Here is a 26,873-nt window from a genome sequence, read left to right on the forward strand (position 1 = left end):
TGCCTGTGGTCCAGACCCACTCCCCAGTCAAATGGTTGTCAGTAAGTTTGGATAGTAAAGTCTTGGCCCATTTATGATCAGAAAAGAATCAACAACTATATCCTTTACCAACACTGCACCATCTAGGCCCGCATTCATGGAGGCTAAAGGGTAGCCAGCAGAACCACTCAGTGTTCTACAGATGTGTTCATGGTGCCAGGTCCCTGAATGGTTCCACCTCCCCTCTCCCCAGCTTGCCTCTGACACACATCTGGCCTCTCCCTGTTTCCTCACCTCAACTTCCTTTTGTTATACCTAACTCATGGCAACCAAAGTCTCGTTTTCTGGTGAAGTGCTACCTGAACCACCTGAAACCACAGTTTTAGGGCTCAAATGGCAACCTTGAGCCAATCCATTTGGCACATGAATATCTGCCCCTGGCCCTATTTTCCTGATGCCTCTCCTGTGGTCAGTTATTAGCAGGCTGGGTCAGAGTCCCTGCTCTGCCTCTTACCAGTTCCTTTTCCTACTTGTGGTTCTCTGTTTCCTTCTATGTGTAATAGTCCAGAAGAAGCTAGTTAGGATCTAGGATCATCTGAGCAGAAATGAGGTTTGTCCCTCAGCCCTCCCCTTCCTTGCCTCCCACAGCCTCATTTGAGCTAGAAATCCTCAAAAGAAATGTTACTACCTCTCAATTTAAAGAAGGAAATGAGATTGTTCCACAACCAAGGCCCCTTGATTCAAGCCAAGAAGTCCTCTGGTTTTATTGTAAAGAAAATGGGGAGAAGGGTCTGGGCCAGATTCACATCAGAAGCCCTGTCAGTGACTGCAGCCCAGGAGGCTGTTCATTCTCAGGGGCTGGGGAAGGGCTTTGGCTGCACTCAGTTCCTCCACATTGCTGTAGCAGTACAAATTTTGGCCATCGATGAGGTATAAGCCGGAGCCATTGGCAGAACATGAGTTGGGGCCAAGGGACTTTTCCATGCACAGGGCCCCATCAACCTTCTCATGGGGCCAAGGAAGCTCTGTCCATGTCGCTTGAGCTCCTAACTTCATGTCCAGCCACCACAGCTGTCGTCCTGTGAAGAAGGCACCAGATATAACATGGCTTCCACATCATGGAAATCCTGACCTAACCCTTTTCAGGCCCTGATGGTGATCCATGCTATGGAGAAGTAGTAGAACAAGCCACCCCTTAGCACCCAGATGCCCCTCACCTGCCATGATGTGAAGTCGAGAAGACCCAGGACAGATAAAGGCTGCATCCACAGCCAAAAGGCTGGTCCCAGGAGGGCTCCCTAACTCCTTCTCCAGTCGTTTTGGATATCCATCTACTAGGGTATGGCCTCCCTTTGTCAGGAAGATATATATCTGAGTGCCCTGGAGGATAAGAGATGTTAATCAGCATAGAGCTGGATATTCTCCCAGTCTTTTCCTCAAGCCTCTCTCCCTCCTAACACATACCTGGATCAGATAGAGTTTATCATCCCAGGAAAAGGCAGCATCCACTGTTGAAGGACCCTTGGGCCACTGATGGACAATGGGCCAGCTATGCCACCCATCCTTGCTGCTGTCCAAACGCCAGTAGTTGGACCCTGTGGAGTATCAAAGGCACCTGTAGTGCTGGTGGTAAAAGGCCAGAAAGTGAAGAGGCAAGTGAAGATGTAGGGGTGAGTCCTGAGAGGAAGGAGAGAATGCATCCAGAGGCCAAGAGGAAAGAAGACACATAAGAGGGAGTAGAGAAGGACTTGGCAAAGTTGGGCATTGTGGCCTGATTGGAACTGGAGTCAGCAGGGGCCTGACAGAAGGGCAAGAATAAAGAACAGTGGCCAAGTTGCCCGGTAAGGCCAATATCATGGGGTTTGTTGGGGGCTTCCAACTAATCTCAGATGTCCATGTGCAGAGATGTTATAGACAAGGAGAGAGTGACCAGAAGTTAAAAGGGAAGCACCACAGCAAGCTTCCAAGCTTCCATGGAGTGTTCTACTCTGGCTGTATTCTCTAATCCCAGGGGGGAGGGTGGCAGGAAAGTGAGGGAATAGCCAGAGCAGCTCTTTAATTTTCTTCTCTCCTTTCCATAGCAACTTACTAAACGACTCGTCTAAGCTCTCATTTACCTTTACTTTCTCAACCTACTTCACTTACACTTCTGTTTCCCTCCTCTATTGAAATTGTTCAAGGGCACCAGTATCCTCCAACTTGCCAAATCTACTGGTCCATGGTTCATTCTCTGCCTTCCTCTTACTCTATCTCTCAGCAACATTTGACTGCTGACAACTCCCCTCTTTAAATGTCTTTTTTTTTATCTTGATTCCTGTGATACCTGACTCTCCCAAGTTCCTCTTGTCTTGTTGACTATTCTTCTCTTCAGCTATATACCGATGACTTTCAATCGTTCTCTACAGCTCTACAGGACTATCCTTTGAATGTTAGGCTCAAACATAACTGCCTACTTGACCTGTCCATTTGGGACCACTAGGCACCAAAAACCCAATATGTCTCAACTGATTGCTGCTTTCACCACACACACACACACATACACACACACACAAACACACACACACACACACACACACACTTATTCCTTTCCTAATCTTTTTTTTTATTCTTTTTTTTTTTATTAAATTTTTATTGTTCAGATTACATTTGTTCCTCTCCCCCCGCCCCATAACTCCCCTCATTCCAGTTCCCGCCCCACTCCTAATCTTTCCTAATTTTAAAAGAGGAACCATTAATCACCCAGCTACCTAGTCCCAAAAAACTGTCATTCTTTTAAATACATTTTTAAATCCTCGCCTGAGGATATACTTTTCCTTGATTTTTAGAGAGGGAGGGAGGGAAGGAGAGAGAGAGAGAGAGAGAGAGAGAGAGAGAGAGAGAGAGAGATGGATGAGTTGCCTCCCATACATGTCCCAACCAGAGATGGAAGCTGAAACGTAGGGGAACATACCTAATACTGAAGTATAGTAACCTCCATCTTGGATAAAAACTGCTGTTTAAAATTTTAACCCTGATACTCTGTAAACATTTGCTTGCTTAAATAATAGGGAAAATAAGACTACTCCCCACTCCAGAGAGGCCATAAAAATATGCCTCAGACAGTGCTGGCGCCAGGCCAGGCCTTGAGATATGGTCTCACAGCCCTGTCCCAGCAAACAGGACTTTTTCTCAGAAGTTCCGGAAGTCTCATTCCAAATTTGGAAAACAAAGAGCTGAAAAACATATAAATTGAAAAGACTTGCACCATATGGGGCCCCAGAATTTGCGAAGCGAGAGTTCCGCTGCGCCCGTTAGCGCTGGCGAAAATGAACAAGACTCCAAATAAATTTGGCTTATTGATTAAGACATCTTCTGACTTACAATTTAACAATACTGTACTTTTGATTTAGGAGCTCAGCTGCATTCTATTCACAGCCACATGGCCTTAAGGTTCTATGGTCTCTCTACATCTCTGTGTGGTCCCTGTGACCCTGTTTTCTCTCTATCTCTCTCTCTTCCTCTGTGTGTGTGTGTGAGTGTGTGGGTGTGTGTGGGTGTCCTCCCAGTGGTCCCATGCACTCACCATAGCTGCATGTTTTCCTGATACTTAAGTGTTTTGACTCTGGCATATATTCTCAGTATAGGTCTATATTTTTCACTGCAGGTGTGTTTTTCATCATGGATGTATGTTCTCATTACAGCCTGCATTCCTGTTGTGGGGATATGATCTTGAGACTGTGTATTTTTAATTATAGCTTGGTAGTTATATATGATCATACCAGAGGCCTGGTGCATGAGATTCATACACTGGAGGGGGGTCCCTCAGCCCGGCCTGCACCCATTCGCAGTCTGGGACCCCTCAGGGGATGTTCGCCTACCAGCTTAGGCCCGATTGCCCCAGGATAGGACCTAAGCCGTCAGTCAGACATCCCTCTCACAGTCCGGGGCTCTCACAGTCCGGGACCCCTCGGTCCTTACTGCCCGCCTGCAGCGGAGGCGGGAGAAGATCCCACCACTGCCGCTGTGCTCGCCAGCCGTGAGCCTGGCTTCTGGCTGAGGGGCGCTCCCCCTATGGGAACACACTGACCACCAGGGGGCAGCTCCTGTGTTGAGCGTCTGCCCCGGTGGTCAGTGTGCATCATAGCAACTGGTTGTTCCACCGTTTGGTCAATTTGCATATTAACCTTTTATTAAATAGGATTTGTTGTCCAAGGGTTAGGAGCAAAAAAGGATTTTCACTACTCCATGTTCTCATCTCTATTTTACGTTTGTATCTGATCATACATGTGTTTTGAGCTGTGTAATGTGGTTGTTTACTCTTTCTCTTGTAACTGTTATTGGGTGTGGATTAACACCTGTCATTACCTGCCGACTAACCCAAGAGCATCCCAAGGTATCATTAGATGGCTTTTACCAATTAATGCTGTTGGTCTGAAGAGAGGTTTCTCCACTGGTCACTCAGAGAGGAAACCTCCTCGGGCTAGTGAAGCTATCTCTAAAGGTCTGAGGGACCCAACAGTTCTTGGATGTTTTTTTTGGCACTGGAACATCTCATACCCTGGTAATGTTGTTCCCAGAAGCCTGGACAGGAGCTTCTGGGAACCTGGAAAAAGACTGAGCTTGTGAAGATAAGCTCAGGGGGCACCAGAGGACCCAGCAAGACATGCAAGGGCAAAGGTAATATAAGGAGTCAAAGGGACCCAGAGAGGTCAGGAGAGGTCACCGGCCTAGGAGTAGGTGGTACTGGGTGGCAGAAGTTAGAGGCCTGGGCAATGAGGGGCAAGTTGAACAATATACATCAGAGGAGAAGGGGAATAAAAAAAGATATGCTAAGAATGGAAGCCGAGGGACAAAGTAAGGGACATAGTGGTGAAAATGAAGGAAATGCATCAGAGATGTAGACACGTGAAAGAAGTGAGAGATGCAGAGGGCAGAGATGGGGGACTTAGGGATATCTCTTACCACTGAAGGCATAGATGGCACCATAGTTGTTAGACACCAGTGCAGACAAGACTACATCTGGGTTACAGCGTACCTCCTTATAGCCATGGTGGGTACCATTTCCAGGGCTGGTCCTGTTTCTGTGTCCATGGCCTTGAAGGAAAAAATAGGCAAGGGGAAACAAAGACAGAGGTCAGAGGTCATAATGAAACCTGAGGTGGAAGAGATCATTGGGGTTAATGGGGTGTAGGCTTCCACTAGCCGAGGACAACTGGTAAGAGCCAGAATAGAAATGGAGCTAGGGCAAGGGCCAAGGTCTTACAACACAGAGGTAAGGTGGGAGCTGGGCATATGGATAGATTCCAGTGAGTCCCAGGGGCTGCGGCTTTCTCACCTCTGCCAGGGCAGGGCATGAAGTAGTCTCGGATATCCAGAGGGTACCTAGGAAGCACCTCTCCCGTGACAGGGTCGAAGCGTAGGAATTGGTTACCCCGGAAGCAGAAGTAGCGGTCAATCCATCGAATGGCAGAGGAGCAATTCCAAACAGCTGGCCAGTCACGTTCCTTTACGGTTTTTGTAGCCAAGTCCCAGAACCACGTGTGGTTACCTTTGTCCAATCAATCAACAAGAATTCGGTGAGGCCAGCCTGCCCCTTCCTTTATGCTTGTACTGGGCTCCAGGGTGGACCAGACATGGTCCTGGCTACATGAAGCTGATAGCCCAGCAGGGAAACAGTTGAAGAGAGTGATCATACAGTAAAATTCCACAGCAAAGTGCACATGATCAGCTCAGCAAGGGCAGTGGGAAGAGTCAGGGGAAAATTCCCAGAGAAGGTGATACTTAAACTAAAATCTGATGCAGGAGTTATAAAGCAGACGGGAGGAGGAGACAGAACTCTAGATAGAGGAAAGCATGAAGGAAATTGGATGTACAGGGAGCAGCATGGAGCTCCTGGAGCTTCATATTCAAGGTCAGGGTATGATGAGAGTCAAGGCTGGAGGGTCAATAGGGACTTAGTCATGGAGAACCTTGTATGTAAGACTAAGGAACATAGATTTGTCCTAAGGGTCATGGGGAACAATGAGGAATTTTTAGTAGAATTATACCCAGTTACCTTCCGTAGGATAACTTCCTCTACTTCCCCTACTTGACCTTTAGATCCTAACTGACCTATTTCATTTCTTCCTTGGGGAGCCATATAGTGAATCCACTACCACCACCGTTCCTACCACTACCTCTGTCACCACCGACCCACCATTGCTCCAGCCTCTCTCATTCTGGACTGACCTTGGAAGAAGAGGATGCCCTCACTCTTGCATTCTCCACGGTGACATTCCACAGCTGCGTCCACTGGGGATGGGATTCCAGGAAACTCATCTTGGAGCAACTTTGGGTATTCCTCCTCTTTCTCCTTAGGAGGGTACACCCAGACTTTGTCCCCCTGCATACAAAAGCACTCTGTTTTGAACTATGCTCCCCACATACTGCCATCCTGCATTTACACACAGCATCTTTGATCTGTTGCACTTACACAAAATCCTCCTGCAGCCCCCCCACACTCCCAGTCCATCTGTAGATGGACTGTCCCCATACCCATCACTATTACTATAACACACACATCTGGCTTTGTACAACGGACACTCCCATGGCACACTTACTTGCAACACCATTAGTGCTGGCAAAAATCCAAAAATAGTGATTCTGTAATCACTCATCTATGTATACATGCATTTGTTCATTTATTTATTCATTCATTTATTAATTCAAGAATGACCACAGATACAGGGGGTAAAGGCATGACAAGGCTCTGTCTCTGCCTTCAAGGAGTTCCCTATGCAAATGCAGAAAAGATCCACCATCCCAGCCATGTAGCCACCAAGGTGGATGTGAAGTGCACTGGGAATATAGGGAGAATGCCTGATCTACCTAGAGAATTCCTGCAAAACTTCACAGAGGAGGACACATTTGGGCCAAGAATTGAAAACCAAGCAGGAATTTTCCAGGTAGACAAGTGTGGAAAGAGTATCCCCAGCAGAGGGAGCAGCACATACAGAGCATGCTCAGAGAAATACATGTAGTGTCATGAGCCTGGTGCAGTGAGTGTGGTGGGGATGGGAGATAAACCTGAAAAGATAACCAAGGGGCAGATCCGGAGACCCACATGCACCTGGCTTGCAGGAACCGGCATGTGGTGGTGCCATTTACTGAAATGGGGAACACAGGAGGAGGGGTTCCTGTGTGCGTAAGAGAGATACTAAGTTCAGTTCGGGCGATGCACCTATGGAACATCTAAGTCGAAGATGTCTGCCATGAAATTGGAAAGACATGCCTGGAGCTCCAGGGAGAACTCCAGATCTGACGTCCACAAGAGTCCTCAAAGCCATGGCATTAGTATACATCACCAAGGAAGGGTGTATGGAAGAGTTGGGATGGATCTCTGAGGAACATTTGAGGACTGACTAAGGATAAGAAACCTGAGAAAGAGCAGGAAAAGAAGCAGGAGGGAAAACAACGCTGCCAGGGAGGGCCACCCCAACCTCACAGCACCTTTGTGCAAGTGAGGAGAAGATACCCTTTCCTCTGAGCAGACAGCTTGGGCCAGGGCACATGCCTTGGTGAACATGGTAGGCTGGATTTCATCCATCACTCACCCCCTAGGCTGGGTTTCATCCGTCACTCACCCCCTGGGCTTCATCCATCATGCCATTGTGTTGTATAACAACCTAGCCACCCTATGAAGAGGACCAGATGCAGGGTCACAGAAGCCAAGGAAAGAAATTGCCATGAAGGAAAGGATGGCCAAGAGTATGAGGAGTGGCAGAGAGGTCTGGACGGAGATCAAAACTAAAAAATAGCCTTGGATACAGTGCCTTCCAAGCTCACATGCACACACTGCCTTGGCCTGAGCTTTTTCAGGAAGGGAAGGCACAGGGGGAGGAAACCTGGAACTTATTGGTAAGGGCTGTATGCCAGGGCCATTTGGGGGAGAGTCTCTCATGTAGATTCCAGCACTTCCTGGTCCAGCCCTGACCTTGACCCAGCAGTACCTTGATCACGAAGACACTGTCTTGATTAAGGCGAAAGGCGGCATCCACGGAGCTGGTCTTCCACTTCTCTGAAATCAACTCCCGGCCCCAGTGGTGAGCTGTCCACATGTACTCCCCTGAAAAATGCACTCACTGAGAGACCAAGAACAAAGTTTTGATCTACTGAGATAGTCACAGAGAAGCTGTGGGCGATATTCTCAGGTAATTCCCAAGATCTCCCACAGTTGGATACACCCTTGGTGAAGGGGACCAAGTCTGAGGTCTCAAATACCCCAACCCCAGCCTCTCCTACCTTTAAAAAATAACATGGTCCCATTTTCACTCAGAGTAGTAGCATCAAAGCTCCAGCCATCTGAGCAGAGTTCTGAGGTGAAGGTGGGGAGATGACAAAATAAAAGACCAGTCAGATGATAAAATGCAGAGACACAGACAGATAGACACACTCAGGGAGTTGGGGCCTCACCCCGCATGTCTGTGGCCAGCTGGTTCCTATTCCCACCTTCAGCTCCACTCCCAGAGGAACCAGTCCTAGAGAGAAGGCAGAGAGAGGTATTTCTTAGCTCCTGACCCCAACTTGCCCAGGCCTAAAACCTGGCTCTGTCCAGCTCTAGCCCAGACCCCAGTCCTCCTTCCCCAGCATCAGCTTTACTCACGAAGTGACAGGGTGGGCAATGGCCAGAGACCAGCACAGGCTCAACAGCCCCAGGGCAACTAGTGTTCCCAGTGCACGAGCCATGCTGAGCTGGAGAGGCCACAGGACAGGTCTCATCACCTGGCTGAACCCCCTTTATAGAGATGGCAACAGCACCGCCCCACCTCCAAGCCTGCTGGGAATGAGCTATCTCTAAGGTTTAGGCCAATATTGGCTGATTACATCAGTGTAAATAAGGTCAGGGTCCGGACAGAAATCTGAGTCCAAGACTAACTCTTCCCGGCAGGAGGCCCCATCCCCCTTCAATGACTTTTTTATTTTTAATATATTTTTACTAGTGACCCGGTGCATGGATTCATGCACATTGAAAGGAAATGAATTAGAAGGTGGCCAGTGGGGCGGGGCTGGATGAGATGGATCAGACACGCCCTGGAGCCAACCTCCCTTAGTCCTTCCCTGGTGTCTGCGGAGTGATGAGGGTCCCTCCAGCAGGTGAGGTCCCTCAGCCTGGTCTTCAGGGATCAGGCTGAAACCAGCCCTCCAACATCCCCCAAGGGGTCCTGGAGTGCGAGAGGGCACTCTGCAAAGTTGCTGTCATATAGGGTGTGGAACGCAAACTTTAGTGTGCAGTAAACCAGATTCAGGGCCAACAGTGCCCCAGCAACAACATAACCCACGGTCAAGGTGGAATCACGTGGCCCCTTGAGGAATCAGGGCTCGCTCCTCTCTGGTTTCGGGGTGTGTCACCGGAGAACCACCGCTGTCAAGTCACTGCAGCTCAGCAGCTCTCCTGCATTGAGCGTCTGCCCCCTGGTGGTCAGTGCACATCATAGCAATCAGTTGGACGGTGGGAGGGACACTTAGCACATTAGCCTTTTATATAGAGATGGATTTCAGAGAGGAAGGAAAAGGAGAAAGAGATAGAAACATCGCCCTAACCGGTTTGGCTCACTGGATAGAGAGTCGGCCTGGGGACTGACGGGTCCCAGGTTCGATTCCGGTCAAGGGCATGTACCTTGGTTGTGGGCACATCCCCAGTAGGGGGTGTGCAGGAGGCAGCTGATCGATGTTTCTCTCTCATCGATGTGTCTAGCTCTCTATCCCTCTCCTTTCATCTCTGTAAATAATCAATAAAATATATTTTTTAAAAAAAAGAGAGATAGAAACATCAATGATGAGAGAGAATCATTGATTGGTTGCCTCCTGCACACCCCTTACTGGAATCAAGCCTGCAACCTGGGCTTGTGCCCTTGACCAGAATCAACCCCAGGGCCTTCAGTCCACAAGCTGACGTTCTATCCACTGAGCCAAGCCAGCTAGGGCTCCAGTGACTTTTGAGCAGTGACTAGCCCATGCCACTGATGCCTAGTTGTGACTCTCATCACCTTGGTGATGGATCTGGTTGCCCATAAGATTAAGGAAGTGGGTAGACTGATTGAAGATCACCTTTCTGTGGTTAGATTTACGTCTATAATGGGGAGGAAAGAAGAGAAGGACACTACCATTTTTGTGTACTAGATGTCAAGCCCTGCTCCAAGACAGCTAAAGACCCTGATACTTATATATACTTAGCAAGCACACACACAAACATACTTAGAAACACTCAGAGAACAGCTATTTCCAAGTTCCACTAAGGGCCTTTCTGGGGCATTCCCAAGCATTATCAGCTTTTCTTTTCTTTTCTTTTCTTTTCTTTTCTTTTCTTTTCTTTTCTTTTCTTTTCTTTTCTTTTCTTTTCAGTGCCCCAAACATGAAACAGCTCTGGCCACCAAGACAGGCAACAAGCTAGGAGGAACTAAGGACTATACATCTGCTTTGCCCCTGACTATTATAAGAACACCACCTCCAAATAGGTGTCTCCTTGCACACTGGGTCATCAGCTTTGCCCTTGAAAAGTCATTAAGATTTCACCATCAATGTCCGACTCCCACCCTGGCCCTACTCCCAGTAGCAAAGAACTTTACAAAAAATCACTGGGAGGGAAGGGACTGACCGTAATGGGACAGGAAAAGTTGTTTTTCTCCCAGAGAGCACTGCTAGTAATTACTCTTTCTTGGTACTTTTCACAATATGGAAAAAGTGCTTTATTTACCCATCATAGAATAAATAGAACTGTCATGGGTTTCACAATATTTACAGCCAATTCTTGCTGAAATGCTATCTTCTCAATGAAGCCTTACATGACCACCTTATCCAGCCATTTCAAACCCATGTTTGTTTCCTTTATGTCACTTATTAAAATTTTAAGTTATTTTATCTGTCTACTTATTTGTATACTATTACATTTTCTCCACTACAAATAGTACCTGGCATATAATAGGTGCTCAGTAATATTTGTTGAATGAAAAAAATGGAGTTCAAGTACTGACTAGTGTTGCAGACAAATAACTGGCAATTTTCCTCCTGGGGTGAGGGGAAATATCAGGGCCTGGGCAGGGGTTGTTATGATGGAAGGCCTATTGTGATCAAAGGGTCACAGGTTCCCTTGTCACTGTCCTTCATCTTATGGTTTAGTTTCTCTTTCCTGTGCACATTTGGCCATCCCAGTGCTGGTCACAGGGCTCAGTGTCCCAGCCCCACATCCCTCTCTTCCTCTAGTCCTGGGGACTCACCTGGGATCTCTGGTGCCTACTATCTTCAGTACTTCCCAGGGCCTCTCCCAAAGCCTGTCCCATTGCCATCTGAGACTCCCTGCTGAGGCCAAAGACAAATATAAGCAGAGTCAGCTATGGGCCAGGCTGACTGGTTCCAGGACCCCTATTTCCTTAGTCCAGCTTGAAAGGGTCCTGATCCCTCTCAGATGGCCCTGTGTGCCATAGGCCAATTCCAGCATGTCATAATTTCAAGAGTTTCATCAAAAGGTTGATGAAACTTGGGGACTCAACAGGGTTGAGGCACACATGTAGTCACCTGTTGGGAATGGCTAAAGGCATTTCCCCAAACCTGAATAGGAAACTGATTGTGGCTGCCAGACAATTAAAGGGCATCTTAATCTACACGTTATTGCCTCCTACTGACCAAACACCTGTACAGCCTTAGGCTAATTCCCCCAAACTGACAATGCTTCTGTACCCTTTGAAACCTTACCCTTTGAAGTGTATTATCTCCACCTTGCCTTAGGACAAATTGTGTTAATAAAAGCAAGGAGGGAGTCTTTAGTTCCTTTAGCTGAAGGTCCTCTGACCCCCAATGCCTTTCAAAATTATATCTCGTCTCTGGATTCTTTATTAGTCTCTGGATTCCTGTCATCTACGCACAGTCCCTTTTCCAGATTCCTGAACCCTTCTTGATGCTGGGACAAGAACCCCGGCACCTGTGCCGCCCTACCATTGCCCTAAACAACCTTAGCAAAGGTCTCACATCCCTTTTGTACTCTGCAAAGGCTCCTCCCAACCGGAAAACAAAGATTTCTGGGACCTCTGGAACAACATGTCACCGGCTCTGCCATCACGCTCAGCGTCCTCTCCAGACTTACAAATGTGCCTTGTTAGCCTCATTCCTCCCCATTGGTTAGTGGACAAAGCTGGACTCCCTTAGCCCTTGGCAGCATGGGCAATGCCATGGCTCCTACAGCACATGCCCAACTCCCACTCTCTCCCCTCTGCAGGGCGACCCTGGCTGGACCTGCTCCACCCAGCAGCTGGGCACCAGGCCCTGGAAACCACTACTCCCAGGCTCCCCCTCACCTCTTCTTTCACTCTCAGCCTCTAAAATCTTATAGAACTTTCCTGAACTCTCCCTCCTCAGCGACTGTTTTTAGCTCCAGAATGGTGTCTGTGTGTCCTACAGCTTTCACTGAGCCTCCCTCCAGAGATGGAAGCTTTCACCCCCGGGAGATGGAAGCTTTCACACCGAGTCACTAAGAGCGCCCCCCACCCCCCAAACACACACACACACACAAACACAGTGAGGGTCTTTAGTAGTCATTTCATCAGGGCCCTGCTCCGACCTGCTGGTGCAGGGGCACAGCAGCCTCCCCTCGGTGGCGGCTCTTCGAGGGGAGAAAGCACATGCACTGGATGACGGGTTTTCCACTTGGCCTCTTCTTCCCACACAGCTCTGGTTCCCTCACCCCTGAACTATCGCAGAAGGGGGCTTTATGTTCTCTTTTCACTGTGTCCTAATTCGCTTGTCTACCCTAAGATGGCTTAGATAGCAGTATAGGAGCCTTCCTGCCAGCCCCAGGAGTAGTTCAGCAGAGACTTCTGCAGGGCAGGCAGCTCAGGGGGAAGCTCAAGTTCTGAGCAGGAGCCGACAGGCAGAGGACTATCCGTTTGGAAACCAAGTTGTGGATATGTTGTCCATCTGGTGCTGGTCACAGGGCACAAGGCAACTCTTCTCAGAGGATCCAAGATCGGGCTGGCCTTGCTTCTCTTCTCGGTTGAGGTGGCATTTATTCTTGCCTGGAGTCCTTCCCAGCCCTCTGACCTGAGCTGAAGAGAAAGTGATTATCCTCACTGGGTCCTGAGCGCCCCCTGGAGGCTGCAGGTGTCAGTGCGCTCCCACCCTTCAACCAGAGACAGAGCCCAGGAGTTTTTTCCTCCCCAAAATCGGCTCTCACGGTCTTTCTCCCTCCCTCCCCTCAGTGGCACAATCTCTTCCTCTGCAAATCTCTGCTGCCCAGGGTGGGTTGGGGGCCTTCAATCTCTTGTTTGATTTTCTGGGGAATTCCAGCCCTGAAAATCCCAACTGTCTGCTTTTCCATGTAGTCTTCTCAGTCCTCCTGACAGGCAGCTTTCTGCTTCCCCTACAGAGAGTCTGCATGGACAGAGCTTCCTCTTGCATTGCCAGGGGCCACATCTAAGCTGAACATTGACTCACTGTCCCTTGGAATGGCCACGTCCAGCCTGCCCTGCTGTTGATCCGCACTCTCCGACCCCAGTCATTTCCCCTGGGCCACTGAGTGCTGGTGTGCTGGGCCTGCTGCCCGGCTGTGTGCTTCAGGAAGCAGAGACTAGAGACTGGACCTGTCCTTTCCCCAAACTGAGAGAGCTTAGGGGTAAAGTTCCAGGCACCAAAAAGAGCCCACTGCTCCCAAATGAGTCCTCCAACATGTGCAGTTTTACTAGCTCTGACTATAATGGGCTTTCCTACATCATCCATTCTTGCTTCTCTATGAGTAAATCATTATAATAATAACTAGTAACCTGGTGCACGGATTCGTGCACATTGAAAGGAAATTCATTAGAAGGTGGCCAGTGGGGCGGGACTGGGTGACACAGGCTGGACACGCCCTGGAGCCAACCTCCCTCAGTCCCTCCCTGGCGTCTGTGGAGTGAGCGGGGTCCCTCCAGCAGGTGAGGTCCCTCAGCCTGGCCTGCAGGGATCAGGCCGAAACCCACTCACTGACATCCCAAGGCGTCCTGGAGTGCGAGAGGGCACTCTGCAAAGTTGCTGTCATACAGGGTGTGGAACACAAATGCGAGTGCGCAATAAACCAGATTCAGGGCCAACAGTGCCCCAGCAACAACATAACCCACGGCCCAAGGTGGAATCACTTGGCTCCATGATGAATCTAGCTCCCTCCTCTCTGGTTTTGGGATGTGTCACCTGAGAACCACCTCTGCCAAGTCACTGCAGCTCAGAAGCTCCTGCATTGAGCGTCTGCCCCCTGGTGGTCAGTGTGCATCATATCGACCAGTCGGATGGTCGGACAATTAGCATATTAGCCTTTTATATATAGAGGCCCAGCGCACGAAATTCGTACATGGGTAGGGTCCCTAGGCTTGGCCTATAATGAGGGCCATCTTCCCCAGCTGCCAGCAGCTGGCCCCACCCCCCAATGCCACCCACCCCTAGTTCCCCATTTGCCATCATGCAATAGGAGCCTGCAGGCTGGGGGGGAGAGACCAAGAGGTTGGCCATTCTGCCCGCTCACCAGCCCCACCCTCTGCCGCTGGTCACCCTCTGTGTGTGGGACAACCAGCAAGGCAGGGGCCTTGGCCTGGCACCGCCCACATCTGCCACCTGATGTTCCCTGTTCCCCATTGGGCGATCAGAGCCTGCCGGCTGGGGGAAGGGACCAAGAGGTTGGCTGGCAGGCTTTCGGGGCCTGAAGGCTGGGGGCAGCTCCTGCATTGAGCGTCTGCCCCCTGGTGGTCAGCACATGTCATAGCAACCAGTCATTCGGCTAGTCGGTCAATTTGCATATTAAACTTTTATTATATAGGATTTGCTCATATCTATGGGCACATGTATGTGCCTGGCACTGTGCTAAGCACTTAACAGGATTTATCTCATTAAATCACACACACATATATATACACACACGATAATATTAGTCCCATTTTACAAATGAGGACAGACACTGCCATTAGGCATGTTAGCCAAGTCCCACTGCTATCAAGTGGTAGAGCCACGATGAAGCTCTGCTGCCTGACTCCTGGGAGTGCGCTCCGCCCTGTCAAGGCGTGCGCTGGTACATGTCTCAGGGCCAGCTCTCCAGAAGGATCAAAGGCTGGTCTGTAGCATTTGTTAATTTCTGTGATGTAAATATCACAGCCATCTTCAGGCTGCCAACAAGGCATCCAAATGTGCAGTTGGAAGAAAAAGTAGCACAGTAACATGTTACTTCCAATATAGTATTTCCACCAGGCAGACCCGACAGATGTAAACAAGCTCAAGAGCACAGGTCAGAGTAAAGTACAGCAAAATAATTAGGAAGTGATGAGTTTTGAGTATTTATTATCTTTTACTTTTGTTGTTGTTGTTGTTAATCCCCACCTGAGGATATTTTCCGATTGATTTTTAGAGAGAGTGGAAGGGAGGGAGGGAGGAAGGGCGGGGGGGGGGGGGGGAGAGAACATCAAATGTGAGAGAGACACATTGATTGGTTGCCTTCTTCATGTGTCCTGTGTGAAGCCAGGGATGAACCTGCAACTCAGGTATGTGCCCTTCACCAGGAATCGAACCCACGACCCTTTGGTGTGCAGACTGACACACTAACCACTGGGCCACGAGACCCAGGGCTATTATCTTTGACTTTAACAAAATGTATTTAATTTTAAGTTTACATAACTCAATTTTTAATAATGGCTGGTTTTCAACAACCAGCTGTCAAAATTCCTGAAAATGTGACGAGCTCTTGTAAGCCAGTACAAACCAGCTTCAGCACCCCACTGTCCACCACACTGCCTTAATGAACAGGACAGGATTTTATCTGATTTATTCACGTCTATATTCTTAGTACCTAGCACAATGCCTGAAACACTGTATGTGTTCGATATTGAATCTTGTTGTTCCTACTTCCTAATTAGACCTAAAATCTGTCCACCTCTCTCTGCCTCCCTCATAGCGCAAACACCATCATTTCTCGTCTAACTATGGAAATAGGCCTGTCTCTCTGCTTCGCCTTCCCCTCTACAATTCATTCTTTGTAGCAACCATGGTCATCTTCAAAAGCATATCTGAAACCACCTTATACTCCTACTTAAAAGACTTCTTTCTTGAAGATAAAAGTCATTTTAAATTCTACTAACCAGAGGATACCATTATTCACATTTTATCTATCCCAGCCTTTTTCTATTCTTACAACATCCTTTTTAAAATGAAGATGTGAGGCCTAACCAGTTTGGCTCAGTAGATAGAGCATCAGCCTGCGGACTGCAGGGTCCCAGGTTCGATTCCGGCCAAGGGCATGTACCTTGGTTGCGGGCACATCCCCAGTAGGGGGTGTGCAGAAGGCAACTGATCAATGTTTCTCTCTCATCGATGTTTCTAACTCTCTATCCCTCTCCCTTCCTCTCTGTAAAAAATCAATAAAATATATTAAATAAATAAAATGAAGATATGATTTTATAAAACTTCATTGTCTTAATAGTGTATGTCAGATATCAGCATTTTTAAAGGGTACATACAATTCCATTATATGTTTAAGCAAAACTTTATACTAGTATAACCATTTCTTGCAGATGGACATTTAGATTTGGGGAGGGGGTGGTATTTTTCTATTTTAAGTAAAGCTGTAATAAACATGGGTGCATGCACTTTTTTGTGCCTTTGACCAATTCTTTTCTTGGAAAATATTCCTAGAACTGGAATTCCATAGGTGGTTTTAAGTTATCCATGGTCTTCAAAAGGAGTTTAGAGATGTACAATTTTCTTGCTTTTCATCCTTTTTTCCCCACCCCACAGAGTCACTGTCTAGCTGCCAGTTTATCCCATTAGGCATCCTTTCATCCTTATCACTTAAACTTTTCCACGGTTTCCTGTTATACTCCAAATCAATCCAAACTCTACCTGAGTTAAATGATCCAACTCAGGCCTGACTCCAAACGGGTTGCTTTTCTTATTCCACTCACTTTCCTCTCCAATCACCCTGGCCTCCTTTCGGGTCTTTCAACACCCAGATCTTGATCCCTCGGGACCTTCGTACCTGTTCTTCCTTTGTCTGGAAATCTCTCTTTTTTGTTTTTAGCTCATACAAAGGCAATTTATTAAGAGAAACCAATAAGTTGAACAGTCCTGTTCAGTGACCTAGGTGACCTGCCTTCCTGTGGGTGCCATTGGAGGGATGAGTGACATCTTCAATCTGCCATCTTCGTCCCTAGTGGGCAAGGGCTCTGAGAGCTGATTGGGCCCCTGGTCCAGGGGATCCTGGTCCTATTTCCTCCTGTGGCCTGGAATTGGATGTGGAGGGCAGTGATGCCCAGCTCCTTGAGCCTCTGGGCCACACTCTAGGTAGCCAACAGGGTGCCATATTGAGAGGACTCATCTCGGTCAGCCTTTACCTTCGTCCCACCAGTCACATGGCAGATGGTTTCCTTGCCAGAAAGATCGGTGACATGGACAAAAGTGTCATGGAAGCACGTAAAGATGTGACAGACACCAAATGCATTCTCCTTCAGCCACCTAAGACCTGTTCTTCCTCCTTTCCTTCCCCCTGCGAGGTGCCATTTCTGAGCATCTTCTCCAGACTCCGCCATTGGAAAGGGAGCTCTAGCTCTTATCACAGCTGGCTCCCTCCCCGCCCTGTCTCTCCCAACCTGCAGGTCACTGCTCCAGGAGGCCCTCCTTGCCCACCCTCCTTAACACCATATTCTTTACATTATTTATTGCATCCTATTCCTTCCCGGCTTTAACCCAACTGTCACTGCACATTTAGTTCCATGTGTTTACTTGGTTGCCTGTCTTCACCAGTAAACTATAAGCTCCACAGGGCCTTCTCTGCCAGTCACCAGGCTGGGTGCGGGGGGCAGAAGAATGAGTAAGTGCTGCAACTTACAGTTAGGAGCACAACAGCTACAGGTTCAGGTCTGGGCTCTGCTCTTCATTAGCAATATGCCCTGTTTCTCTGAGCCTCAGCCTTTTGTAGAGAGAGAATCATAGTCCCCACCTCCCAAATCAGAGTGCTGGTTGTAATTAGCTCTGGAATTGGCAGCCAAACCCTGACAGACTAGAGCTCAGGAGTCGGTGCTAGAACCCTCGTTCCAATGTGGGGAAAAGCAGCAATCTTGGGATGGAGAGCAGGAGGATGGAACAGGGCTTCGGGGCTTCCGGACCAAACTCTAAAATTGGCCATGGAGCCTCCCACACCCAGCTTCCACCTGGGCCAGCCCCAGGTCTCCAACCCAGGCCTGGGCATCAGGATTGCTGTCGTACCTGACTGTTCTTCCTGCAGGCGCTGGCTGTGGTCAGGGCAAGGACCATTTTCCCAGGCTCCTCTCAGCACCAGGGCAGGGAGACACAGGACTTACTATTTCTGCAGAAGATGCAGGGCCTGGGGTGGGGATTTAGCAAGTGGCTCAGGATCCAGGGGTTCGCCCTTCCTTGCTCTCCCCTCCTGAAGCTTCAAAACATCAGGACCCACTTAGGAATCTGGGTGTCATGCCTGCCTGCTTGCCTACTTTTTAGTCCAGAGCCAGTCCCACCATCCCATCCCCTCACAGCCCCACTCCACAAGAAAGCAACAAAAGCACGTGGCGAACACATTTATTTAATATGGGGGTGGGGTATTGCTGTCTCTGTCAGTGTGTATGGGTGGTAGGGAGACAACCAGAGGGACTTCTGCCCTGGAGTAAGAGGCTGTTCTGGCCCCAGGCTGGGGTTGGGAGCAGACTGAGGGGACGGGGGAGGTGTGTAAAGGGGGGAGGGTGAAGCTCTGCACACGTCCTTAGAACCACAGTCCAGGCCCATCCAGTCACCAAAGCAAGAACCGAATAAATAAAGTGCAACCGTGGGGGTGGGAGAAGGGGAGAGGGAGGGCACTGGGCGCACCCACGCCCACAGCCCACATTCAGTGCTGCCAGGTCTGGCCCAGCTGTGGGCCAGACACTCCTGAACAATCACCCCTATGTCCGTCCCTCCATGAGCCAGGCAGGGCCCCTGTGCAGCTACTGGAGGTAGCGATAGGCCTTGAAGCAGTGGTTGCCGGCATCGGCCACCACCACGTGGCCGTCCGAGGTCAAGGCCAGGCCCTGTGGGCCATACAGTGGCTCTGCAGCTGTGTTGATGTAGGACAGGAAGGAGCCAGAGCTGTCGAATACCTGGGGATGAGTGGAGAATGAGGAGAGCTGAGATCGGGCTGGTGAGATGCTTACTGGGGGGAGGGGATGTGTGCATGGGGAACAGCAGGACACCTCACCTTCATGCGGTCCCTGGGCCTTACTCACCTGGATGCGGCTGTTGCCCCAGTCAGCCACGATGATGTTCCCATTGGAGTCCACAGCTACTCCCGTGGGAGCGTTGAACTGCCCGTTGCCCTCACCATGGGAGCCGAACTTGAAGAGGAACTCTCCGTCGGCACTGTATACCTGGCAGGGCAAAGGCTGGGGACTGGGGACCTGGCCTCAGACAGAGGGCAGGGCCTTGGAGGAGGTGGGGGGGAGCCCTAGGGCTGAGGACCCTCAGGTCTGCAGCTACAGCTCAGTTCTTTCCAGGCTTCCCATCCATGCACCCCACTGCTACTGGACATCTCCAGCTGATGTCCCTCAGACATATCAAATCTAATAGTTCATTTCCCCAGGCAAGCAGTTCTGACTTCTCTTTCAGTGACTGGCAACACCCATTTGGCCATGAGTCATGGTCGACTGCATCGTCTCCTCTGCTCAACAGCCAGTGGATTGACACAATCATTGATTCTACCCCAAGTCTGTATCCTATATACATATATTGCCACAGCAGTGGTCCTTATCTGGATTATTGCAAAGATAGATCGTCCAGCCTCTAGTCTTGCCCCAGCCATAGTGATCTAAGACACACGGGATTGTATCACCCCACCTGTCTGCAATCCTTCAGTGACTCCCCAGAACTCGTAGGAAGAGATCAAGCTCCTTAAAGGCCACACAAGACTTATCTCTGCAAACCCAGTCTGAACTACTTGTGGTTTCTTGGACACACCATAGGGTTCCCACCTCCAGTTCTCGGCTCCTCTGGTCCCCTTTGCCTCAAATCCTCTTCTCCTTCTCTTCCTTCTGGTTAATTCCCACTGGTGCTTTAGGTAATTCTCTCTCACCTGAGCCAAATGCTCCTGCTATGCCCTCACATTTCCCTACACTTCCTTATCACTGAACGTATCTCATCAAATTGTAACATGCCAGTTAACTCTTCTCTTCTCTACTAGACTATAACTAAGAAGACAGGGAAAGTATTTGCTTGAGTCATGACTGTATCCCTATCACTTCTGACATAGTGCCTGGGTCAAAGTAGCCACGCCATAAATGTTTACAGTGCCAATGAATGATCAGGGGAAGGGGGAGGCAAGGGAAGACACTGACCTTTACTGAATGGTTATGGAAATCCGTCACTACAATCTCATTCTTGTTGTTCACAGCCACAAAATGGGGCCCTGAAAATATAAAGTGGTCTCTAGGGCAGTAGCTGGGATACTGGGGTGGGGAAGAATACCTGTGATGATAAAGTGGGGTGTTAAGAGAGGGGTGGGGTCTCTGGGATGATGGTGCTAAGGCCCAGTGAAGGGATGGGGTTCTCTAGAGCCAAGACACAGGAGGAGGGGTCTTTAGAGTTGGGATCCCCCGGGGTTCCCTGGGACTGGGGAATCGGAATAGATGTCTGACTTATCTTCTCATACCTGCGAAGTGACGGTCAGTGGCTCCACGGCCCCCAAAACGGCCAACCAGCTTTCCATTGGGTTGGAAGGTGAAGACACAGCAAGACTTGTTGTCGACCACAATGATATGTCCGTTACGGTCTACAGCCACCCCCTTGGGGCCCATGAGGCGGCCAGCTCCAATCTTGGTCTGGAAGGAGATGAGCATTAGGGTCTTTATCCTGCCTGGTGGGGAGCACCGTCCCAGCCTGGCACCAAAGCAGAATCTTGGGCTGGGGATGGACCAATCCAGGCCCAACCACCAGGGGACACTAGAATGGTCACTTCAGCTGATCACCGGGGGTGCAAAGTGTAGTGACAGTAAGTTTCTCACCTTGAACTTGCCCTCAGGGGAGAAGATGCTGACCCAACGGTTGTCATAGTCTGCAACGATAATGTCTCCATTGGTGTCCACTGCCACACCTGTGGGTCGTTGCAGCTGTCCAGGCGAGCGCCCTCGGACCCCGAAGCGGAACTTGAACTGGCCTTCATTGGAGAAAACCTGGAGCACAGGATCAAGGGAGGGAGGGGAAGGAGGGGAGAGACTGTGGGCACAAAGGGAAGGGAGCAGGATCCTGAGGGAGGAGATCCCCATTCATTCAGTCATTCAGCAAGGACTAATGACACCATGTAGGGCACAGAGAAGCATCAGACATGGCCGCAGACCTAGCGGACATGCAGCAGAGGTGGGAATAGGACTGTAGGAATATGAAAGGGTTGAGGGGGAGTGATCAGGAAGGGTTCCAGAAGAGGAAATCTGAGCTAAGTCTAAAAGGATGCTGACAGATGAACCGAAGTTGGCCAGTAAAGCAGGAGGCAAGGCATTTAAGCAGTGGACAGTGTATAAACAGCACAGAGTCCAGCATGGGCCCTGCTCATCCGTGTACAACACGGGTCAGGTTTTATCCTGGATGTAATGGGGATTCACTGAAAATATGTGGGCAGGGAGTGACAAGATGAGATTTGCTTTTGTGGTATAATAAGACATCTATGTGGTCTTTGTCCCCAGTGCCTGTCACAGAGCTCCTCGAAGCCTGAGAATTTCCTGAGTGATAGGATTGTCTTTTGTCATTCATAAGGGGCCCCTTTTGAGCTTAGGCAACTGCGGTGACTTAGGGTGGGGACCCCAGATAGCCTCAGGATGAAGCTGGTCATTAGAAAGACCAAATGAGTAAAGGATTGGAATTTACAGCCCTATCCACCCTCTGGGAAGGGTTGTGCGTGTGTGTGCACACAAATTAAGTTATATGAAAACTCCTGAACAACAAGATTTGATGAGCTTCTGGGTTGGTACTGAGAGGATGGGGCACCCCCATTCCACAGCGACAGAAGTTCCTGCACTAGGGACTCTTCTTGCCCTCTGTACCTCTTCATCTAGCTGCTCATCTGTGTCCTTGATCAGACCCTTTACAGTAAACTGGTAAACCTAAGCAAATGTTTCTCTGAGTTCTGTGAGCCTCTCTATCTAATTAATCGAACCCAAAGGGGGGTTGTGGAAACTTCCAATTTATAGCAGGTAACAACCTGACTTGCAACTGGTGTCTGGGTGGGTGCAGTCTGGGAGGCTGAGGGATTCTTCCTTTGTAAGATGGAGACAGTACAGGCTTCATAGTGTCAGAATTGAGTTAAATTCAAAGAAAACATGGTCAATGTCCACTGGAATTAGAGAACTGTTTGGTAGTGTCTGCAAAAAACACCTTAGGGTTTGTAAGAAAGAGCACTCTGGTTGCAGGGAGGAGTCAAGACTGGATGTTGGCCACACAGTCAGAGGCTGCTGCAGTGGTCCAGGTGTGAAATGATGACGACTTGGACCAGGGCACTGCTAGAGGGCAGCAGATGGACTCAAGAGACATATAGTAGGTAGATTGAACAAACTTGGCAGTAGACAAGAAAGGGAGGGAGGTGAGGGAAATGGACTTGGATTAGCCCTTCCAGGATATGGGGCTGACCAGGCAACCTTCCTCCTGGACAGAGTGAACCTTTCAACCTTTCTCACTCTTCTATCTCCTTGACCTTAGCCATCAACATACTCAGGGTTCTCCATCCTAAAAGCACCTCGTTTAGTGCTCCTTTCCTTTACAGCTAAGCCTTCCTGCTTCTCCTTTGCAGCCAAGACATTACTCACCACTTACTGCAGAAGTCCCACACACTGCTTTGTTACAGGCTCTAGGGACATAAGAGGAATCAGAGCCAGGAGCAGCAGCCTTGGCTAACTCAAGTTCTGGGCCTTGGCCTTAGTTTATCCAGACCTGCTCCCTCCTTAGTGGACTGGGCCCCTGTCCCTACCCCACCCCCACCCCCACCGCAATACCCATGTCGATTTAGCAGGACAGAAAAGCCTGTTTGAACTGGTCCGACCTTGAGACATCACTCCCTGCTGATGTAGACCTTCTACTATGCCCTCACCCCTTCTGCTCTAGTACCCTGCGGTGGGACAGCACTTGCTAGCATGCGAAGGGAAGGATCACAGATTGGAGAGTTGATGTGAGAGAGACTAAAAGGTTCCCCCAGATCAGCAGTGAGATTATGCATGTACCTTCTCCAGTCTGAGTAGCTTGGTTTCCAGCTCAAAACTCAAGAGGTTTGTGGGGTGTGGGGGGTGTCTTACTCATCCTGTCCTACCCTATCCCACCCCTTATATCTATCTGGCCAACTCCTATTCATCTTTCAATTCTCAGAATTTCCAAGTCACTTCTTGAGAGAAGCCTTTAATGACCAACTCCATCCCCTGAATCAGTGTATACACATACAGTTAGGTCTCTGTGATGTATGCTTTATAGTTCTTGTCATAACAACCATCACTTCCGTAACTAAATATCTTTGTCCCCTTCTAAGAAAGTTGCAGGTGGGACAGGAACCGTGTCTGTTCTTTGCTGCTGCATTTGTAGGTAAAGCAACTGGCACCTAACAGACATTCAACAAATGAGTGAATTCCTCAGCTCAATCTCAGATCACAGCTAAACATCTCCACTTGAATGACACACTCAAACTCAACACGTGCAAAAGGGAATTCATCAACTTATATCTAGACCTGCTCCTGAATTGCAACACCACCGACCCAGTGCACCAAGTCCTGCCATTCCTGAGTCCTCCCTCTTCCTTGACATCTGATGGCTCATCAAAACCTGCCGTATTTGCTTCCTTAACATCTCTGAAATCTGCTGGTGCCCTAGTTTGGTCTTTAACATCTCTCTGCTGTATCACAGTAGCACTAAGTAACTTCGGGACCTGAGCCTAGTAGGGAAGAGAGACTGAAACAAAATTAAACAAGCCGGTGATTCTGGTAAAGTCTGAAAGTGTTTATAGCAAAAGGCTGAGGAGCTCAGAGGAGAATATGATTAATATTCTGCCTGAAGGAAATGAGCTGATAAAATTTCTGGACTAAGACAGTTACTCAAATTGTCAAACCAAATATGCAAATTGAATTCTTCACTCAGCCTCCACCATAAATGGGTCCAAAGGAGGAAAAGTTCACGCAGAGCCCAATTCTCATGAACTGAGGGGTGCAGGTCACAGTCCATCTGGGAGACCAGCCCCTACCAGGCCTGAGGCCCCCAGAGTAAGAGAAGCAGAAACTCCGCTTTGGAATCCAAGTCAGGTTCCTAGCAACTGGGTAGATGGAGTGCAGGTGGGAGTGGGAGCAAGGGAGACTGCTATAGGACTATTAGTGTTTGGAAGGGAGGGGGGCTACATCAGGCCCTACCTCTCAGTTCCCCCCACCCTGAAACAGTGGACAAGCACAGCTCCTCATCAAAGAGACAAAGTGGCACACGTCACTCGGCATGTGAGAGCTCGTGTGCAAGCACAGTAGGGAAGGTTTCCCAAATCTCAGCATTTGTGCCAGAAAGCATCCCTGGCATAAGGAGCAGGAAAAGAGTTAGAGGGTAGAGGAAGTGACTGAGTAGGGCCTCAGCACCACCCCCATTCCCATCTCCTCTTCGCTATCCAGGCTGCGTCCAAATACCTCCCTGTGCTGAACGGGGCCTCTCCACTCCTCCGCTCCTAGGAATAGGGTGGGAATAAGGGCTGGCTGGAAATACAGGACTGGGAATATGGTCATGGAAGAGCTCGTGGCATTTGCAGCCTGGTAGGTGGCACGCAGGAGCCAGGTGGGATCTGACATTGAAGCGACAGGCTTTTGGCAGAGCTGGATCTATGACGGGGTACTCAGGCTGGGTCAGGAAGAAGCGTAAATTTATACGTGTTGCGAAGTAAGGATCTTCAGGGAACAGTTTTGCTCCCTGATAAAGTGTTTCCATGAACTGAAGCTCAGGGTAGTCACAAACAATCCCACACAGCATAAACTCAATGTGACCTCAGCTACTTGGCTCCTAATCGTAATCTACCTCCAGCTCCTTTGGGAATCCTTCCAGTTCCCTGTACAACCCCCTCCAGCACTCCCCACCTCCTGGCTTTTGTTGACAGCCGCCACCTGGACAGTGATATTTGTAACTAACATTAGAAGGTTCACTAGGTGTCAGGCACAGTACATTATGCCATTTAATGCTTCCGGCGACCCTCTGAGGTATTCTTTTCCTAATTTTACACATGAGTTAACTGAAGCTGAGAGAGGTCACATGACTTGTCAGTAAGTGGCAGAGCTAGGATTCAAGCCCAGGTGTCTGGTTTCAGAGCCCGGGCTTTTAACTGCTCCGCTGTGTCTACCACACTGGGCGCTGGGTTTACTACAAGGAATAAAAAGAGGAAACCACATTTTCTGGCTTTAAAGAGCTTGAAGTGCAGCAGAGGCCATGTCTATTTGTGCGGCGGGTGCCTTAATCAGGTGTGTGAGGGGCTGGGAGGGCCAGGGGCAGGACCATCTGTGAGCGTGCACTGTAGTCTAGCCACTGAAGACACCTCTTTTCACAAGTTAACCCCGTTTGACTGTCTAGTCCACCGGATGTTTGCAGAGACCGGTGCAGCTGGAGCCATTCTGGAGCCAGGAAGGTATGTTGGGACATAGCAGGGAAGGGCAGAGCCAGCATCCATGGTGGTGAAAAGGGAGAAAGTTAGCCAGCCAGGTGGAGGCTCAAGAGGAGACAGAGGGGAAGGGAGAATGAGGGGACCTCCTTTGAGGTCCAGGAGCTGGTCTGCGCTGTGCTATGGCCTGGGAGTTATGAACTGCCAGCACAGTGAACCCTGGGGCCTACCTGTGAACATGGTTACCCTTGTGGCTAGTAGGGGTGAGGTTACAAGTGGGTGGGTAAAGGGCGGTGCTATGACTTATTGCTCTTTAAGAAATGGTACTATGTGTAGGGCTGGAAAAAATAAAAAGCTTTTTTTTTAAAGTAAGGCTTCGATTACTGTACATCTTTCAGGAGGAGACCTATATTATATACAGTTTATTGTTTGTTTGTTTGTTTGTTTTCAGGGGGCTGTAGCTGGAGGACCTGTATTTTGGTGGTGTGGGAGCTGGACAAGCGCTCACCTGGATACATTGGTTGTTGCTGTCTGCTACCACTATGCGGCCACTGCTAGCTGCGGACACACCCTGTAGGTTGGTAAATTCGCCTTTCTCCCTTCCACGACTGCCTGTGGGAAGGGGATGGGGGAAAAACAAAAGAATTCACTCGCAGGTCATTTTGAAACTCCCTGCCCTCTCCGCCCCGCCTCCTGCCTGAGCCCGCCCCTGCCTGGCTCCGCCCCCGGCCGTCTGTACCGACACGGAACACGAGCTCATCCTCAATGGGGTTGTCCTTCCGTTTGCCGCTGGTGCTGTACATGGAGTTGGGCCTCCGCACCGCCTTCTGGCGCACATGGCTGCCCGGGCCACCAGGGGACTTAACGCGGCGCTTGACGTCGTCCGAGGAAGGTGGTAGGTCTCCAGGTCGCAGGGCTCGCACGCGGAAGGGGCTACCGCGCACCGGCTGGCCATAGAGCAGCACGGAGAGGAGCAGCTCGCCCTCGGAGCGCGCCGTGTAGACCAGCTCATACGTGCCGTTCTTGTGGTCCACCACTGGCACCGGCAGCGCGTGCCGTCGGGGGCAGTGAGCTCCGCCCGCAGCTCGGCGCTGCCGGTGCGCACCAGCCGCCCATCTTTGTCTTTGGTAGTGACCGTGAAGAGCGGTCTGGCCCACCAGCGCCTGGGGCAACCTTCGCCCGTGACCAGCGTATCGTGTACGGTGGCACTCGTTGTGAGCAGTGCACCCAGATTGAGCACCGATCGCCGCAGAACATCGACCTCCAGGACCAGTTCCAGCTGCGCAAAATCGATGGCCACTCCGGGAAG

At 49.7% G+C, this 26,873-nt stretch overlaps 2 protein-coding genes, 1 non-coding gene and 1 pseudogene across 3 annotated transcripts in view; all 4 read right to left on the reverse strand.

The window, feature by feature from the left end:
• Positions 1-693: 693 nt before the first annotated feature.
• On the reverse strand, positions 694-8,696 carry HPX (hemopexin). The gene is made up of 10 exons (XM_006105556.3): positions 8,600-8,696; positions 8,410-8,474; positions 8,239-8,310; positions 7,947-8,062; positions 6,187-6,340; positions 5,294-5,506; positions 4,921-5,052; positions 1,444-1,574; positions 1,197-1,359; positions 694-1,058 (listed from the first exon to the last, which is right to left on the reverse strand). Exons 1-10 carry the CDS (start codon positions 8,680-8,682, stop codon positions 799-801), a joined length of 1,389 nt encoding a protein of 462 aa, XP_006105618.2. The 5' UTR covers positions 8,683-8,696; the 3' UTR covers positions 694-798.
• Positions 8,697-10,333: 1,637 nt separating this feature from the next.
• Positions 10,334-10,474, reverse strand: LOC111823809. The gene has a single exon (XR_002826914.1). It is a non-coding gene; the product is annotated as a small nucleolar RNA SNORA48 (small nucleolar RNA).
• Positions 10,475-17,065: 6,591 nt separating this feature from the next.
• LOC102421638 lies at positions 17,066-17,493 on the reverse strand (annotated as a pseudogene).
• A 1,019-nt stretch (positions 17,494-18,512) lies between these two features.
• Positions 18,513-26,873, reverse strand: part of TRIM3 (tripartite motif containing 3) — a gene marked incomplete at its 5' end in the record, with an annotated part of 10,020 nt that continues 1,659 nt past the window's right edge. The window contains 8 exon segments of the mRNA XM_006105571.3: positions 18,513-19,082; positions 19,209-19,349; positions 20,313-20,383; positions 20,627-20,795; positions 20,979-21,146; positions 26,073-26,176; positions 26,304-26,612; positions 26,615-26,863. Coding sequence (XP_006105633.1) covers positions 18,930-19,082; positions 19,209-19,349; positions 20,313-20,383; positions 20,627-20,795; positions 20,979-21,146; positions 26,073-26,176; positions 26,304-26,612; positions 26,615-26,863 — 1,364 coding nt within the window.

This window comes from Myotis lucifugus, unplaced genomic scaffold (genome assembly GCF_000147115.1).
Source record: "Myotis lucifugus unplaced genomic scaffold, Myoluc2.0 scaffold_695, whole genome shotgun sequence".
NCBI classification, from domain to species: domain Eukaryota; kingdom Metazoa; phylum Chordata; class Mammalia; order Chiroptera; family Vespertilionidae; genus Myotis; species Myotis lucifugus.

Bases quoted from the DNA above. Each gene is read 5' to 3' on its own strand.
- HPX (XM_006105556.3), bottom strand. From the start codon at position 8,682: ATGGCTCGTGCACTGGGAACACTAGTTGCCCTGGGGCTGTTGAGCCTG. The intron at 6,341-7,946 runs GTACTGCTGGGT...TTTTGTATGCAG, and splicing joins ACAGTGTCTTCGTGATCAAG to GGGGACAAAGTCTGGGTGTA. The intron at 1,575-4,920 runs GTAAGAGATATC...GATACTCCACAG, and splicing joins TGCCATCTATGCCTTCAGTG to GGTCCAACTACTGGCGTTTG.